Below are 17,465 nucleotides of genomic sequence, written 5' to 3' on the forward strand. Positions count from 1 at the left end.
TTTATTCCGCTTCAGATGACAGTAACTCTTTCACAACTGCTCTGAGAAGGTGAGGAGAATGTGACACTTTCTGCGTCACCGAAGGCCCTTGGCAGATTTTTCTCTCAGAGAAAGTGGCTTTCGCTACCACTTCCCCTCCATTGTGCCTGCTGAATAAACACTGCCTATTGGAAAGCCTGAAAGGTGATCGTTTCCCCTCTTCCTCATCCCTTTTACATTACTAATAAAACAAGTAACAAAGACTATTTCAGTTCCTATAGGAACTGGCCTGGACATTACGGCTACAACCATCTAGAACAGGGGTCACCAACCTGGTGCCTTCAAACACACATGTGTCCACAAAGGCCTTCCTTGACACCCAGAGGACCCCACCTGAAATTAGGCCTGAAAGCAGCATTTCATTGTAACCAACAGAAGAGGTTGCAGAGTGTTCTGGGTTGTGGGGTTTTGTGGAGCCCACAAAACTTTCTCCACTTTGCAAATGTGCTGACAGCCCCCCAAAAGTGAGTGACCTCTTATCTATAAGCTCACTTATGCTTTGTATTTCCATACAATGCAATTGATGATCCAATGAGTTTGGCTATGTGAGTAAAAATGGAAAAAGTTAGGTTATGTGAATGACGGCATAGCTGACGCCTTCGGATAATTCGTGCAGGGATTATTACGATGACGTTCTTTGGGACTGGGGTATCCAAAGGTCCTTTGATAGAATCCCCTTCACCAACTGGACTAAATATATGAGGCATTCTTAGCATCCCATAACCCTCCATGGCTTGGTGGATGGGAAGGAAAGCAGGGCCTTCTGTTCTGTGACTCTAGGTTGTGAAACTCCATCCCTAAATACATTTAGTTGGTCTCCTCTCTCTCTCAACTTTATGGAGTTTGAGAGCACCATATTTTCCAATCTAGTTTTTATTTTGATTTGAAGTCTTTTGTCTCCCCCTGCAGCTGCAGCTGTTATACTCTTTTCTTGATTTTATTCAATATCACTGTTTTATTGTATTTAAACTATTTGTATTGTATTTGAATTGTTTTTATTGTAAGTTGCTTTGTGGGCCCTTTCTAGGCCCAAGAAGCAGCATACAATGGTACCTCTGGTTGTGAACGCTTCAGGTTACGAGCTCCGCTAACCCAGAAGTAGCTGCTCCTGGTTGCGAACTTTGCCCCAGGATGCAAACAGAAAATGTGGAGGCCCCATTAGCGAAAGCGCACCTCAGGATAAGAATGGTTTCAGCTTAAGAATGGACCTCCAGAACGAATTAAGTTCGTAGCCAGATGTAAAAGGTAAAGGTAAAGGTACCCCTGCCCGTACGGGCCAGTCTTGCCAGACTCTGGGGTTGTGCGCCCATCTCACTCAAGAGGCCAGAGGCCAGCGCGTAGCCAGATGTACCACTGTATAAATAAACATATACATAAATATAAAAGATTTTTTTAAAAAAATTGTGAATCTGACTAAGGGCAGATTCACAACTGTACTTGCCATACCCAAACATGTCATTTTTGACATGTCTCAAGGTCATTATCAAACATATCAAGTACATATGGGCTTGTTTGCAGTAACACACTTATCATCCAACCCTAAGTGTGTTGACAGAATTTGGAAGGCCTTATACTTCAGTATGCCTGCATGGGATTGCAGCCTTAGACTAATCCTCCAGAACTGCTGTCAATTCAGGAGTTACCTGGGAGTAAGTCCCAGTTCACTCCACCAGAACTATTCTGGAGAACATGCTTAGAAATCTGGAAACTACAGAAGGTACTGTGTGTTGTTTAGTTAGCAATAACTGTATCAGGTTCTTTCTCTGTCTTTCAGCAGGTATATTTTTCCCTGGGATGAGAAAAATAACTTCCCTAAGGCAGGGAATGTACATTTCGGCTTTTGTTTTCTTATGTGGGGCAGTGGTTTCTTAAAGATGGCGGTGTTATCTGACTTGGGATTAGCTTCTTTAAGATTACTGGGTGTGGTGGCACAAAGGCAGGAGACGAAGTTATGTCTGGCATACCTCTGTTTACACTTGGTTTGCTGCATATTAAAATAAGGAATTTAAATATTTTGAACTCCTGTGGTGGCAAAGAAAACAGAAGTGAACAAACCAGTTTTCAGAAGAGAAAGGTATCGTACCTTCATGGCACAGGTGATACTTCTAAACAAAATGCTGCCCACACTAGGTTTTCACGTGCCAATTCAGCTGACTTTCCTAGGAATGCTGCTTCTTTTTGTAAAGTAATTTTCAGAATTAATTTCCTTTAGTTTCTTAATCTGGCCAAACATTTAACTGACATCACACCCTTCAGATCAAAATCCATTAATGAGATACAAGGAAGGGGGGGAATGAGGAAACTGGAAACTTTACATGCAAGCGGACAAAAGCTTGTGAAATCCCCAAATCTCCCTATTTTTTCTATATATTGCATAAGGAAACTGCAAATATGAAACAGGATACAACTCCTGTTGGGTTAATATAGCTGCTGTCACTTCCATCCTATTCAGAGACTATGAGCAACTCTCCCCTATCATAGCATCCATTGTATACATTCATTGTGGGAACAGGGCATTTGATTTTAATATACTAGCATTTGAGTGGAAATCAAATCTGTGTGTGCTTTTCCTGTGGTCAGAGCTTTTAAAGATCTCTAGATAAATCTGGCAGTCCAAATGACTTCTCTCATCCCTTTTCGGTGTTGTTGCAGCCTCCTGAATGCAACATACATAGGCCTCACAGAGTCATCAGTGGACACTGTCATTTAGCTGTCAAATATGGAGAACACTGAACAGGAACACTACATAACTGGAAATTACAGGTCTTTGGGGATCTGATCTCAACATAGACCAAACATCCCTTAGACACACTGACTCCTATGGGCATCGATGAAAGCATAAGCCAAGAAGTATATTGCAGGATTGATGCCTTACAGGAAGTAATCTAAATACTGGTCCCTTGCCCAACATTTAGAGTTGTTATTGATCTCCCTAGGAGTTCTGCTCATGGGTATAGGTCAGCAGATGGTTCAGCTCATTGTAATGCTGACTTTTTGTTGCTGTCTTGTTTCCTGCTGGATTTCCGACATTGCAACTGTTCTTGTCACAGGATATATGAATACTATGCAACTGTAATTAAAAGCAGCAACTGTCTATAGGGAGGGAGTTTTCGGTTTGCGGGCGGGTTTTGTGTCTTTTATCTTGCATTTTTACTTTGTGAACTACCCTGTTTAATAAATTTAAAAAAACAACTATACTTCATTTCAACCTTACTTATGACCTCTGTAAACTAATACAGTGGTACCTCGGGTTAAGTACTTAATTCGTTCCGGAGGTCCGTTCTTAACCTGAAACTGTTCTTAACCTGAAGCACCACTTTAGCTAATGGGGCCTCCTGCTGCCACCACGCCGCTGGAGCACGATTTCTGTTCTCATCCTGAAGCGAAGTTCTTAACCCGAGGTACTATTTCTGGGTTAGCAGAGTCTGTAACCTGAAGCGTATGTAACCTGAGGTACCACTGTACGTGAATGTGGCCTGAACCTACATATGTTTATGCAGGTCTCATTTAGTTCCCATGTTAACATACATAAATTTACAACCTAATGAGAGGGAGGAGAGTTAGAAGAGGCAGCAGATACCCCAAGTGCCATAGGCGAGATGGCCAGGTCGCTCGCATACAACACCAATCTTGGCTCAACTGCACTGGCTGCCAATTTGTTTCTGGGCCAAAATCAAAGTGGTGGTTTTGACCCATAAAGCATTAAACAGCCTTAAAAATACCTCAAGGACTGCCTCACTCCATATGAACCAATCCAGACACTACGGTCGTAATCTGCGGCCCTTCTTTGTGCCCACAGGAGTTCCTGGGAGTGACAACATGAGAACGGGCCTTTTCTCCTCATTTGTGGAATGCCTTCCCCAGGGAGGTTCAGCTGACAACTTCATTATGCTTCTTTAGGTGCCAGGCAAAAGCTTTCCTCTTCACCCAGGCCTTTGGCTGATTAACGTCCTATACCCTTTTAAATGTGATTGTGGGAGGGGAATTAATGGTTTTGTTTTGATGTTCTCATTGTGTATTTTTTTTTCCTGTGAACTGCCCTGAGATCTACAGGTATAATTTTTTAATAATGATGATGATGATGATGAAAAGGAAAAGGACATGGGTTGCTTGCTCAGCTAGCAAAACTGGAATATAAAAATTTAACTTGGGTAACACATTTTAAAAACAGGTTGGAGCAAGTAATGCAGAGTAGAAGGTACTGCAAGGTCAACTTCTTGCTAATGCTAGCAAGCCACACATACCCTAAACTGCATTCTTTGATGCTTAGCTTTGTATCCAAATGGAGTAAGCATTGTCTTGCCACTTGCTCTTCTCAAAGTTTCCCGTTCCCCATTTCACATTATTTTCTAATAGGAGGAAGATGGACCACTAAGAACAATGCTTAGTGTTGCCAAAAGACTCCTTCTTCCTTCCTGACAAGGATTTTGTGTATTTTACAGGCAGTAACACAAGAGGGCCACTAAATTGCAACTGTATTCCATTTTTCACGCATTGAAAGTAGACAGGTATGAAGTTCATTTAAGTGATATGAGTTGACTGCGGTTCCAGGAAAGTCAGAACAATTCTGAGGCACACAATATTGCCAGTTGCGTGTCGAGGTCCCCAAGACACCCCAAAGGAAAACACAATTGACACTTAATATTTTTTTAAAAAAAATTGGCATAATTTTGGCCACAACTTTATTCAAATACAGCAATGTGAGTGGTTGCTTAGGCATTGGTAGCACTAACTGCCCCCGCACAGGGACAGCTCTGACATTTGCACCCCCCGCGAAGTCAGGAAGGGTAAGTCACCTGGGGAGAGAGACGGGACTGGGAACCATGCCTCACCTCTCCCCAGCATGCTCCCAGGGGCTTGCGTGGCCCTCACCCCTTGCCAGGGGGTTTCGGACAAAAGCATGAGGGAGCCCCTGGGTTCCTTTAACGGTAAAACCCTTCAGCAGCAGCAGCAGCAGCATTTTGGAGGGGCAGGCACAGCCGAATCCATACCCCTCCACCAGCAGCAGCATTTTGGGGGGCAGGCACAGCCAAATCCATACCCCCCCAGCAACCAATTCCAGTCCAATGGCTAACTGCCAACTGAGCACTGAAGCTCACCGCCAAACCACTCACAAATGCAACCCTTCCTTCAAACCCAAAGCGACCGCAGCCAACCAGGTGTCGTTTCCTACAGGGGAAAGATGTACCCCATCTGCCCTAAAGAGGACAACAGCCTTGAAGGAAATAGCAGGGTGCATGATCACAGAACCGCCTAAGGCGAGGACCTTCTTTACCGCCACCTTGTTAATGCGCTTCCTGGCTTGCTCGGTGGCAGCCGGACTGCAACTGCCACGCCAGAAGCGGCGTTGCAGCAACTGCGACCAAATTATTTTTGCATCTGGCAAAGAGGACGTCCGTTGCTGCGTGCCTTGTATTTAACAAATAGGGCTGCCAATCACTAAATGGCAACATGTAATTTTCCCCAGTAACAGCCCGTCCCTGCTTACGAGTTGGCCAAACCATCTGCCCAGAAACAGCAAGGTGTCTTGGAATCCCCAACCGCAACAAGTGCTCTCCGTGATGGAGAACACCCTTTCCCAGTTCTTTTTAGACACACTGACTGAACTCTAATGCCTTGAAGTGTTGGAGAGCTAATGCCTGCCACTGAGAAGAAATTTATGTTATGTGGAAGTAGTTTCCTGGGAGAGCCTAGTGAGGTTTCTTGAAATCCTTCCTGAATGGTTGACCGCTGCAATTAACAGCAGGAGTTAGAGGCAGGTCACCTAACGAATTCAACCACCTTCATGATCCAGTGTAAGAAAGCTCCGTGAAGGAAAGAAACCACTGAGAGTAAGCAAGGAAAAACTTATTAATTTCTAAGAATGTAATAGTGAACAGGGGGACAGGAAGTTACATTTGAACATAACCTCCAGAGTTTTAGCAATACATTTGCATCTCTTCCGGGGAACAGGGAAAGAGCAAACAAATATTAAAATCTGGTTGGAAGCTGGGACACAAAAGGCTTTCTTTGTTCTGTTGCTTACTTTTAAAAGTGCAGCAAGGCAGGTAGTAGACACACCAATTTATCAGTAACTGAGAACCTTGGAGGAATTACTTTAAATTTCTTGGCAAGTGTTGAATGTGGCTATGTTAAGCCAGTTAACATTAGTAAGAAATGAACAGGTATGTTAGCCTGAGCACAGAGCAAACACTTCACTATTTTTATCGAAGAGTGGGTTCAAACGCAGTGTTCCACACAAAAAGTTTGTCATGGAAATGACCAGACTCTGGACTTAAGTGGCCCCTGAGACCTGTGGTGTTGAACCATTTAGAAACAATGACCTCAGCACTAGTAAATTCAAGAGATATGTAAGTAGTAAGTGGACAGTTGCCAAGAAAGTCCAGCACAGTCAGACTTGGCTTCCAAAGAGGAGAATAAAAAAGGAAGGGATTGGTAAAAATGAAGTTGAATAGGAAAGTCAAGATGGTGAAATCTCCCCAGAATGATTGGGGGGGTGTATTCAAAACCACAATAATAGCAGCTTAACTGGAATGCAGACCAGGCCAAGAAGATACTGTACCAGCTATTAAGAAGCTAACAGAAGCAAGAAGACTTCCTTCAGAAAATGGAATACTTGCCCATATAAGGAACACAAACTTGGGCAAAAGGAATGCAAGCAGACAATAAGGGATGCAAAAAATAATAATGATAAAAGCATTAAGAACAATACTTGAACATTAAATACTGTACATTTGAAGCAGGAAACAGGCCGTGGAGGCAGACAGACCTTGGAATGACAAGGGAGATGTGCTAAAGAAGGAAAAGGCAACTACTGAATTAATCCTTTATTACAATTTCATTGATCTTTGAACCGGATTAACTTTCTTAAGAAAGGCATATAAGGAACTGAGGTAAATAGCAGTGATAGGAAATTAAGGTGTGGGCCTGTCTGACAAGCTAAAAACTAACACATTGCTGGGTCCAGATAGCATCCACTAAAGAGTTCTTACAAAACTCAGCTATGAAATTGCTAATCTTTTAACATTATTCCAACAGATACATTTTTACTTCATGACAGAAGCCCAATATTGTGAGGGTTATGTGTGCAGGGGGAGGGAATTCCATCACTAGGGTGCCACTACAGAGAAGGCCCTGCAAACAGGGAAGACAAGAATGCATACACTACTCTTAAGTCTTATATCTATCTGGTCTGGTTTTATTTCTTTTCCACTTTTCTAACTTTAAATCGATTTGAAGTTTTGTGCATCAACAAAGTACAATTTTGGGCAGATTGATTTATGTAAAAACTTATTTTACAGGCTAGTATAAAGTTACCTGAGGTATTACTCCAAATGCTTTTCTCCACTGCTGCACAGAGACGGTGTTCCAGGAGACATCATCAATTTGAATATCTCCTTCTGTGGTCAAGAGTCTTAAAAAAGCAAAGAGCAGCGTACTTTTCCCTGAGCCAGTTCTTCCTAAAAGACCCACCTGCAATATTTATAAACATAAATTAATGAAGAAACCGCTCTCATAAATTAATCATTTGCGTGCTAGAAATTAACAGAAGAGCAGTTCAGAGAAGAATGTTTTGTGTTGAGATGTGCTTGAAACCATAAATATTAATGTAACAGCAGGAATGTGCACAGCTTCTGATGATATGGTAGAATCTGTCCTTATAACAAGAACATATTTTTGCCCCAGTTTTGCTACTCTCCCCTTGGCATCAAAATTGGGCAAACGTCCAGTCATATGAACCACAGTTCATTCATAGTTCATAGTTCAGACCAGTGCTATTTTTCTAGAGAAAGATGTGCCGGACCTCACCATGAACACCTCCCTTTTTCTCTTATAATGGCAATGGTGCCCAGCTGAGAGGTGCTGGAACTGAGTTCTGGTGAGTTCCGGCTGGAAAAAAACACCCTGCTTCCAACCAAAACTGGAAACTCATTTTTTTCTTTTCTTTTCTTTTCTTTTCTTTTCTTTTCTTTTCTTTTCTTTTCTTTTCTTTCTTTCTTTCTTTCTTTCTTTCTTTCTTTCTACTTTTGGAAACTCATTTCTGCAAATATTCTATGTTATTCTGGCACCAGGAGCTTTATCTATCTAAACAATGTTTCTATATGTTATTGATTTCCAATAAAATCATTCTGCACTGGCTCCCGGTGGAGTACAGGGTCAGATTTAAGGTGCTGGTTTTGACCCTTAAAGCCCTTCATGGCCTAGGACCCTCGTACCTATGGGACCGCCTCTCCTGGTATGCCCCACAGAGGTCCTTAAGGTCCATAAATAGCAACACCCTAGAGGTCCCAGGCCCTAAGGAAGTCAGATTAACCTCAACCAGAGCCAGGGACTTCTCAACACTGGCTCCGGCCTGGTGGAACGCTCTGTCTCATGAGACCAGGGACCTGCAGGATGTGATTTCTTTCCGCAGGGCCTGTAAGACAGAGTTGATCCACCTGGCCTTTGGCTTAGAATCAGTTTGATTCCCTCCCCCTTTCCTTTCTCCTCCTGTGAAGAGGCTGCATCCTAATGTTTTAATGTTGTATTTTAATCTTGTTTTTTAAATTGTATTTTAATCAACTTGTTTTTATTATTGGTTGTTAGCCGCCCTGAGCCCGGTCTTGGCTGGGGAGGGTGGGGTATAAATAAAAAATTATTATTATTATTATTATTATTATTATTATTATTATTCATAGTTTAATTGAAAAATTCTTACCCTTTGTCCTGGACTTATTGAAAAGGAAATATTTTCAAGTACGGCCAGTCCTCCATCTATGTACTTGGCTGTGAGATTCTTCACTGTCATTTGCCCACCAGATGGCCAGACAGTCTTTTCCTTTGCATGCCTATTCTCAATTATGAGGGTGCGTGAAAGCTCTCCATTTTTCAAAGACGGTGCAGTTTTGGATTCTTCTGTTGGCATATCAATAAACTTAAATACTCGGCTCACTGACCGCATCTGAAAACCAGACCAAGAACCACCGAAGTCATTTTTTGAAACATGTCCCCCCCCCCACACACACACATAGTTTGGCATAGAAGCAGACAAACTTCACCCTACTGAGTTTGATGTCAACAAATTAATCTTTACTTTGTAGTGTATAAATTGTGAGGATAAAGTACTTGGTTCTCTGACACTAATATATATATATATATATATATATATATATATATATATATATATATATGCTTTCGTAGATTTTCACGGGTACAGGAATGCAGGTTTTGGTGTCCTCGGGTGTCTTCCCGTGTAAAAGTTGGGGTGTCTAGGCGACGTTTCGACGAGGTGAAGATGACGAGTGAGACCTCGTCGAAACGTCGCCTAGACACCCCAACTTTTACACGGGAAGACACCCGAGGACACCAAAACCTGCATATATATATATATATATATATATTCCCTATTAATTGTATGTGATAGTGTTAAGATGAGCAGCAGTAGCCTGCTTCTGCCACAGTTAATTCTTTAGCAGGGCTATTCTTAAAAAGAGTTTCTGAAAGACAGTTATTAGTTTATCCTGACCTTTCAGCTCTTAGGACAACAATGGGACTTGTTCACCATGGGAAAGCAAACTTCATGATAAAGAATCTTTGTGCATTGATGGTGGGAAAGTACTGCAAGTCTTTGTGGTTAACTGGTTGTTTTTCTGCTTGTGTGGCTGTCATGCCGTCAGACTTCGGAAAACACTGTTCCTAAGTCCTGATTGGCACTTTTGATTCATTTACTTTGGTCAGAAAGTTCAAAGAAAGGCCACTCAGTTATCCATATGTAGCTCATACTACTACTGAGTTGTTGCAATCAAAAAAGAATAAAAGAAAAACCTCATTCAAATAAATGAGCTGTGAATGGCTTGCTCATTAACTACCACTAACTGGTAAATGAAAAGATAGAATGTAGCCGGGACAAAACCAATCATGTGATGACTGAAATTGTGACTCTGAATAAGGCAAGAAAGGGAAGAAGCCTTGTTCCCTTTCTATTTTTTTTTAAAAAGCTGATTTAATGGAGCTAGGGGAGTGGAGTGGCAAGAAATAACTAATGTGAATCGAATTTAAAAGGGAAAGGAGTTCAAGAAAGTGTTTTGTTTCCCCCCTGAAAGAGACACATCTGAAGTCACAGGGGAGAACAATAACATTACTGCTGAAAAGAAAAAAAAGCTGAAGCAAGATCCATGTTCATCCAATATCCAAACAGCAAAGGCATGATATAAAATATGATAAATAATAGCAGAAATGAATTTGCAAACACATTTCTAAAGTAAGCAATTAAAGTCACTGGCCTATCATGCAAAACCAGTTTATTATGAAAAGAATAAACTTCAGTAAGCCTCAGGCTTCTGTCAGAGTTATCTCACTTACAGAATTATAAGGGAAAAGATAATCTAGTTTGTATATGTACCTTGGGAGAAAAGCGATGATAAACCTAGACAGCATATTAAAAAGCAGACACACCACCTTGCCGACATAGGTCCGTATAGTTAAAGCCATGGTTTTCCCAGTAGTGGTGTATTGAAGCGAGAGCTGGGCCATAAAGAAGGCTGATCGCCAAAGAAGTGACACTTTTGAATTCTGGTGCTGGAGAAGACCCTTGAGAGTCCCATGGACTGCAAGAAGATCAAACACATCCATTCTTAAGGAAATTAGCCCTGAGTGCTCACTGGAAGGACAGATCCTGAAGCTGAGGCTCCAATACTTTGGCCACCTCATGAGAAGAGAAGACTCCCTGGAAAAGACCCTGATGTTGGGAAAGATGGAGGGCACAAGGAGAAGGGGACGACAGAGGACGAGATGGTTGGACAGTGTTCTTGAAGCTACCAGCATGAGTTTGACCAAACTGTGGGAGGCAGTGGAAGACAGGAGTGCCTGGCGTGCTCTGGTCCATGTGGTCACAAAGAGTCGGACACGACTAAAGAACAACAACAATATGTACCTTGGGGGACAGGAGTTTCTCATCTGAGTTGTATTTCTTGTGCTATACTCTAAAGTGGTGTTTAGTGGAATCCTGTATGCATCATCATACAAGGAGTTGCATATGCGATGCAGAGGGGGGAAGCAATGTCCCAAAGCAAAAGTATGCACATCAAAACTGCCCTTAAAAACTGATGGAGAAAGGCCATTGATTTAGCAGAGGTCAGCTGAGACCAAGTGAGAGGAATGGGCACATTGAGGGAATAATTATAACATTAAAAGTACAAAGAAAATGTATATCTCTGTGGCATGGAAACAACCGCCTAGCTCAAAATCCTTTGCAACAAATTTTGCATCAACAGTTTTTCACTGCAACGCTATATTTCCAGTTCATCAGCCTAACATTTTGTAACTGATGAGTAATCCAATATAGCCCATATATTATGCATTTTTTCCTTTATTCTTGCTTGAAATTATGCAGCACTTTTAACAAATTCTTTGTAAGGACTAATCATCACACCTGAAAATATCATTTGAACAATTAACTGCAGAGGCCCAGAGGATGTTTTATGTAAAAAAAGACATGCATAAGATTTTACAGGGCATTTAGATACTTCCTCATGAGCTCATGGAATTTGAAAGCAAAAATCCAAATGAAAATGTTCATGGGGGAAATAATTAAATCCTTTTTTCCTCCCCAGAAGCTATGTAGATCTGTGAATGGCCAACACCATTAAATAAGATAGACAGCAACAGTGGGGTAATTTGATGACAAAGGCTGTAGCATATTCTGCACTGCTAGTAGGTTTTTCCTGAAATTAATATTTAGTGTTCTGTATTAATATTCAGTACACTTCAGCCAATGTGATAGTCCTCTTTCTGAACACCATTCGAGTCTGCAATTTGAGAAGTCTCCCTGCTGGCATGCAATCTAGGAGTACCAGAAGCAAGTAGCAATTGCAATGCTAGGGGGGCAATTTGAAAAACACGGAAAGGAAGAAAATGCTAATGTAACAGAAGATTGGAAAGGGGTGGTAGGTGGGGAGGAGAGTAACAGTGGAAAAAAATGTTGTCATCAGAATTATTGGGGCAAAGCTATGAAATAGAACACATCATTGTGCAATTCAGATCTGCAAAATACGCAGCTGTAATGTTTTAAAGATTTCTGAAGGAGATAAGAGGAAACATAAAATAAATAAACAGCAAGAGTGTTGGCTGAAGCCAAAATTATGAGGGCTGAACAATGGAAAGTGTGTACTAAACTCACAAAAAAGAAGGGTTAAGTAAATGTTTGCCATAACAAAAAGAGAGAAAAAATAATGGAGAGTCATTGAAAGAGCTTGACAGCCCAAGACTGGGCCTCTAGAAGAACTATACCCAATGATAACTGAATTCTGGGTGAATTATTAGCAAATATTTACAAGTGCAAGCATATTTATAACTGCACATATTTATAACTCTACAGCCAAAGTGATACATTTTATGAGCATGTGAAAATGAAAATGAAATCTCATTTTCAATTAATTCTCATGGTTCTTACCAGACTGTCTACATCTATACTTGAGTTCACGGCCCACTGCAAGGTTCCCATAATATTCATGGCTAGTGTAAGAATAATGCCAACTGTTCCTTCCCCGTTACCTGCAAGTACAAAGACACATTTTAAAAACCTACCAGTATATGTAGAGGGGCAGTTACATAAGTGATGCAATAATAGATCCATGCTCAAATACAAATGGTGAGAAATGCACAGAGATTAGTACTGTAAGGAGGAACAAGCTGAGCCAAAATGCACTATAGTACAGTATGAGGCACTGATAAGGGATGAATGAACCAGTCTAAATTTGGTTCACAACAACTGCACATGTGACCAGTAGATAGATAGTCTGTTCCAGATCTCAGGACATTATTTTTTTTAAGTACAGTACTGTGATACCTCGGGCTAAGAACTTAATTCGTTCTGGAGGTCCGTTCTTAACCTGAAACTGTTCTTAACCTGAGGTACCACTTTAGCTAATGGGGCCTCCCGCTGCTGCCGTGCGGTTTCTGTTCTCATCCTGAAGCAAAGTTCTGAACCCGAGGTACTATTTCTGGGTTAGCGGAGTCTGTAACCTGAAGCATCTGTAACCCAAGGTGCCACTGTATGCAATTTTTTAAAAAAGAAAGACCTCTAGAAAGGTGAATGCATTACAAATTAGCTGCAAAGCTCCTGGGAGGATATGACATTATGGCATGCTGTCCGTCCTTCGGAATTTATATGGAAAGCTTCCCTCGCCTCCCTCTTAAATAAAGCTGAGGGAGGGATTATGCAGCATCACATTCAGACCTTCCAGGGGTTTTTGCAGCCCTGTCTGCAGGTCATCTGACTTTCCAGCAGTTCCCAGCTGTTGGAATTTAAAGTGGTACCTTGCTTGTCAAACTTAATCCATTCCGGGAGTCTGTTCGACTCCCAAAACAGTTTGAAAACCAAGGCACGGCTTCCGATTGGCTGCAGAAGCTTCCTGCACTCAATTGGAAGCCATGTTGGATGTTTGGCTTCCAAAAAAACATTTGCAAACAGGAACACTCACTTCCAGCTTTGCGGTGTTCAGGAGCCAAACCGTTCAACTACCAAGGTACCACTGTATAAGGAAAGGAAAGGAAAGGCAGCCCTTCAAATGGGGTTTGAATCCCGAAGTAAACCTTGTCCAACCTGCACATTAATTGGTGGGTGACAAATTTGGCAAGTTCACTTTGGAATGAAGACCAAACCAGTTTCCTTGAGCATCCCTAGCACAGACGCCAACCGACTTTAGCTGTCTGTGGGCAATGCACTGGACCAAGGCTGTGGAAACTCAGACCGAGGAGCCTAATGTTTTGTCTGGGCTTCAGGGTTCTTCTAAGCTTTGTCTCCTCCCAAGGCACACAACTCACTGGCTCTGCTCCACACCACTTTCTAATTCTTTTGCGAATGTGACCCTGAACTGTGATAACACCTCTTGCTTGCATGGGTGGAGATGGAGAAGTGTAGAAAAATAATTTCGCACTGCTGGAATGTGGCCTGCTGTACAAAGGTGAAAATCACTTCCATTGGTCAAGCCCACTTCTGTCTCTTGACCCTGGCATGTCAGATGTTAAAAGGCCTTTAGGACGTGCAGACAGTATTATGGAGACTGGAAGAAGTACTGGATGTAACCTATTTAAGGTCTGAATATGCAGCAAAACTTCTTCTTTTTTAACCTCATTTTAGTATAGAAAGCAAAGCTACGTACCTGTAGTTAAAATAGAAACAAAGGTCACAATGGTGAAGAAGACAACAAAAATCATTTCTATCCTCATCTGGAACCAACGTAATGTAGACAGATAAAGGAACCAGTTCGCTGTGTGCAAGTTCAGGGCTTTATGAAATAACGTCTCAAAATAAGGTTGCCGTCCGAAAGCTCTGAGTGTCCAAAGCCCCTTTAAGCTTGTAACAAGATGTGTGAAAATTGGACTTCTTGCTATAAACAATGCAAATTGAAAATAATAAGTTTTAGTACTTTCCAGAAATGAACTGGATCTTTTTTAAAAACAACAACAACACAAAGATAACAAATACATTTTCCATTAGGCATATTCTTGCCTTCTTTTATAGCACTACATCATGTCAAAGAACATTCAGAACAGCATTTCACAGACTGCGAATATCTACTCTCCATTCTTTGATATCAGTCTGTATATATCTGCAACTGCTACAAGTTGTGTGGTTGCACGTTGAACAAAAGAAAAATCTGCATATCTAATTTGCTTATTCTTCAAGGGTTCCTAGGATCTTGATGTCATCTGCCATCTTTCACCTAGCCCTGTGCCCTTTAAAAGGCTCAATTGGATCAATCGGCTTAAATGCTGACCACGTGATTTTGGCTGCCGTGAGTAAAAGTGAGTTTCTTGAAACCATGTTCAAGGAGCTCAACTGATCCGTTTGAATCTCCAAAGCTTTTAGAAGCATCCTTCAAAGTTTGCTTCTATGCAAGAAAAATAGTAAGATAGTCTTATGTAGAGTTAACCTCTCCAACAGTTTGTTTTCCATAAAAGAAAGTGACCCCTTTTATGAAACAACAGATGTCTTATTTGTCAGCTGCTCAACACAATGCCAGGCTCTTCTTTTGCCTGCAGGCCTCCTTCTCAGGATAACCTCTTATACACAGATATGCGCCCAGGCTTCAAGAAAAACCTCTGCCCTTCAGAATCTGCCTCTCTAGGCACAGTTCTCCTACTAGGGCAGGGTTGGGGTACCTATGGCTTTCTAGAAGTTGTTAGACTTAAAAGATTATGAAAATGGTAGCTCAGAAAGATCTGCAGAGCAACAACTTCCCATCTCCATACTACACACTGCTTTTTGAGAGGCATAAGACATCTCAAAGGCACTGGACTTAGGTCACAATAGTAAGGAGCATCAAAACCCTACCAATAACAATGCACAAATTATGAATGCACAAATTGTGAATAAATCCAAAAGCTGCTAAATGGACAAATTTAAGGAATTTTGGATTTACTAAAATGGTAAGGCTGTTGAACATTCCTAACCAGCTTGCCTCCCTAATAAAAAGTAAGTTGTTTCTCGATACATATCCATTCCATATGCCAAATCTCGTAACACTCTGTTGTGCTGCAGTTATGCTCATAATATTTCCCCCTCTGCAAAGCAGAGCACACTTTATTAGTCTGCTCTTGAGCTTTCGCTGAATGTCTTTACAGGGGTACATTCTGTCCTCAGACTTTGGAATCTTGCATTGGGAAATTAAAGGGAGCTGGAGGAAAAGTGAAATGGTAAATCTCTATTCAGTTTATTTTTGTATCTTTTAGGAATCTACCAATTTTTGCCAGCCATACCTTCAGATTCCAGTTGTTTCAGCTGCTGAGAAGTGTGCAGGAAGTATGCTCTTAACATAACAAAGGCTCCTATCACAGGCACAGATGCCAGGAAGATGTAGGGTTGTATGACTGATACTACTGCTATAGCACCAATCACAATGAGCATTAACTGCAGGATGAAAGAAAAATGCTATTGACACAGTAAACGTCCCCTCTACGTTACAAATTCCAAATTGGTGATTTAATTTCCCCAGAGGAGGTATTAGCATATATATTTCAAACATCCCAGCAGTGTCTTCCCAACAAGGGTTTGCATCTGAGAACAAAAAGAAACTGATAGTATTTGGAGCTAAAGGTCCTGGAAATTAATAAGTGGTTTCATGATTCGCTAAATCAAGCACTCATTTAACAGTGGTCTGGAAGACATCACAGTGTTTTTCAAATGTACACCTGTACAATTATCAAAATAGGATGCACAATCTTTTGTACAATTTTCATGGAACACTGTCAATTCATGGCTATAAATATGAAAATTGTTCTATGACAATGCAAAATGCACGTCTTTTTTGCATAATATTATCATGAACAAGGCTCTAGATTGTCCTTTGTGAATCATGGATTTTGCTTTCTGGTGGAACTATTTATTCTGCGTCACCCCATGGATATTTGTCTTTATCAGGAACACATAACATCAGAACATTACTCAGGGTAATCACAGACAATCATCTGAGGCCCTTCTTTGTGTGCCTCCTCCATGAGAGGTCCAGAGAGTGGCAACATGAGAACGGGCCTTCTCTGAAGTAGCTCCCCACTTGTGGAATACTCTCATTAGGGAATCTTGCCTGGCGCTGCCATTACATACCTTCAGGCAAAAACACTCCTCTTCTCTTTGTCTAATTAAACAACCTATGGCCCTTTAAACAATGGGGGGCTATTATTTATGTTTGTTACTATGGTATGTATTTCTGTGTTTTTATATTGTAAATCGTTCTGTGATCCTCGGATGAAGGGAAATTAATCATTATTATTAATAATAATGGTAATAATTGAAGAGAAAAAACTGCCTCAAGGCTCATCAGCAAGGAATTGATATCTTATTACAACTTGGTCAAAAAAGGCAGAAATTATTCTAATAAAGCTAAAGCTAACATGGAATCATACGACTGTAGAACTGGAAGGGACCCCAACGGTCATTGTCCAACCCCCTGAATTGGCAGGAATCCCAGTTAAAGCATCCATGACAGATGGCCATCCAACCTGTACTTAAAAGCCTCCAAGTAAGGAGTTGATACTTACTGTGGATCCATCACAGTGAGTAATTCAGTGTTTACTTGAAGGTTTCAAGTTTTATCACCAACAGCGGATGGCATGGTGGGCCCGCACTGCTCACCTGACCTCGATCCACTTCAGCCACCGCAGCACCCCAGGATAGAGAGAAGGAGGAATGTGGAGAGCCAGTGTGGTGTAGTGGTTAAGAGCGGTAGTCTCGTAATCTGGGGAACCGGGTTCGATTCCCCGCTCCTCCACATGCAGCTGCTGGGTGACCTTGGGCCAGTCACACTTCTCTGAAGTCTCTCAGCCCCATTCACCTCACAGAGTGTTTGTTGTGGGGGAGGAAGGGAAAGGAGAATGCTAGCCGCTTTGAGACTCCTTAAAGGGAGTGAAAGGCGGGATATCAAATCCAAACTCCTCTTCTTCTTCTT

The 17,465-nt window shown here is 41.5% G+C and overlaps 1 protein-coding gene across 2 annotated transcripts in view; it reads right to left on the bottom strand.

The window, feature by feature from the left end:
* Positions 1 to 17,465, bottom strand: part of CFTR (CF transmembrane conductance regulator) — an 89,080-nt gene that overhangs the window by 13,120 nt on the left and 58,495 nt on the right. For both annotated transcript variants that reach the window (XM_081928918.1, XM_081928919.1), the window contains 5 exons: positions 15,781 to 15,931; positions 14,181 to 14,408; positions 12,470 to 12,570; positions 8,738 to 8,980; positions 7,357 to 7,512 (listed from right to left, as the gene is read on the bottom strand). In XM_081928918.1, coding sequence (XP_081785044.1) covers positions 7,357 to 7,512; positions 8,738 to 8,980; positions 12,470 to 12,570; positions 14,181 to 14,408; positions 15,781 to 15,931 — 879 coding nt within the window. The remainder of the gene's footprint in view (positions 1 to 7,356; positions 7,513 to 8,737; positions 8,981 to 12,469; positions 12,571 to 14,180; positions 14,409 to 15,780; positions 15,932 to 17,465) is intronic.

This window comes from Podarcis melisellensis (assembly GCF_964234715.1).
Source record: "Podarcis melisellensis genome assembly, chromosome: 10".
In the NCBI taxonomy this organism is placed as follows: Eukaryota; Metazoa; Chordata; class Lepidosauria; order Squamata; family Lacertidae; genus Podarcis; species Podarcis melisellensis.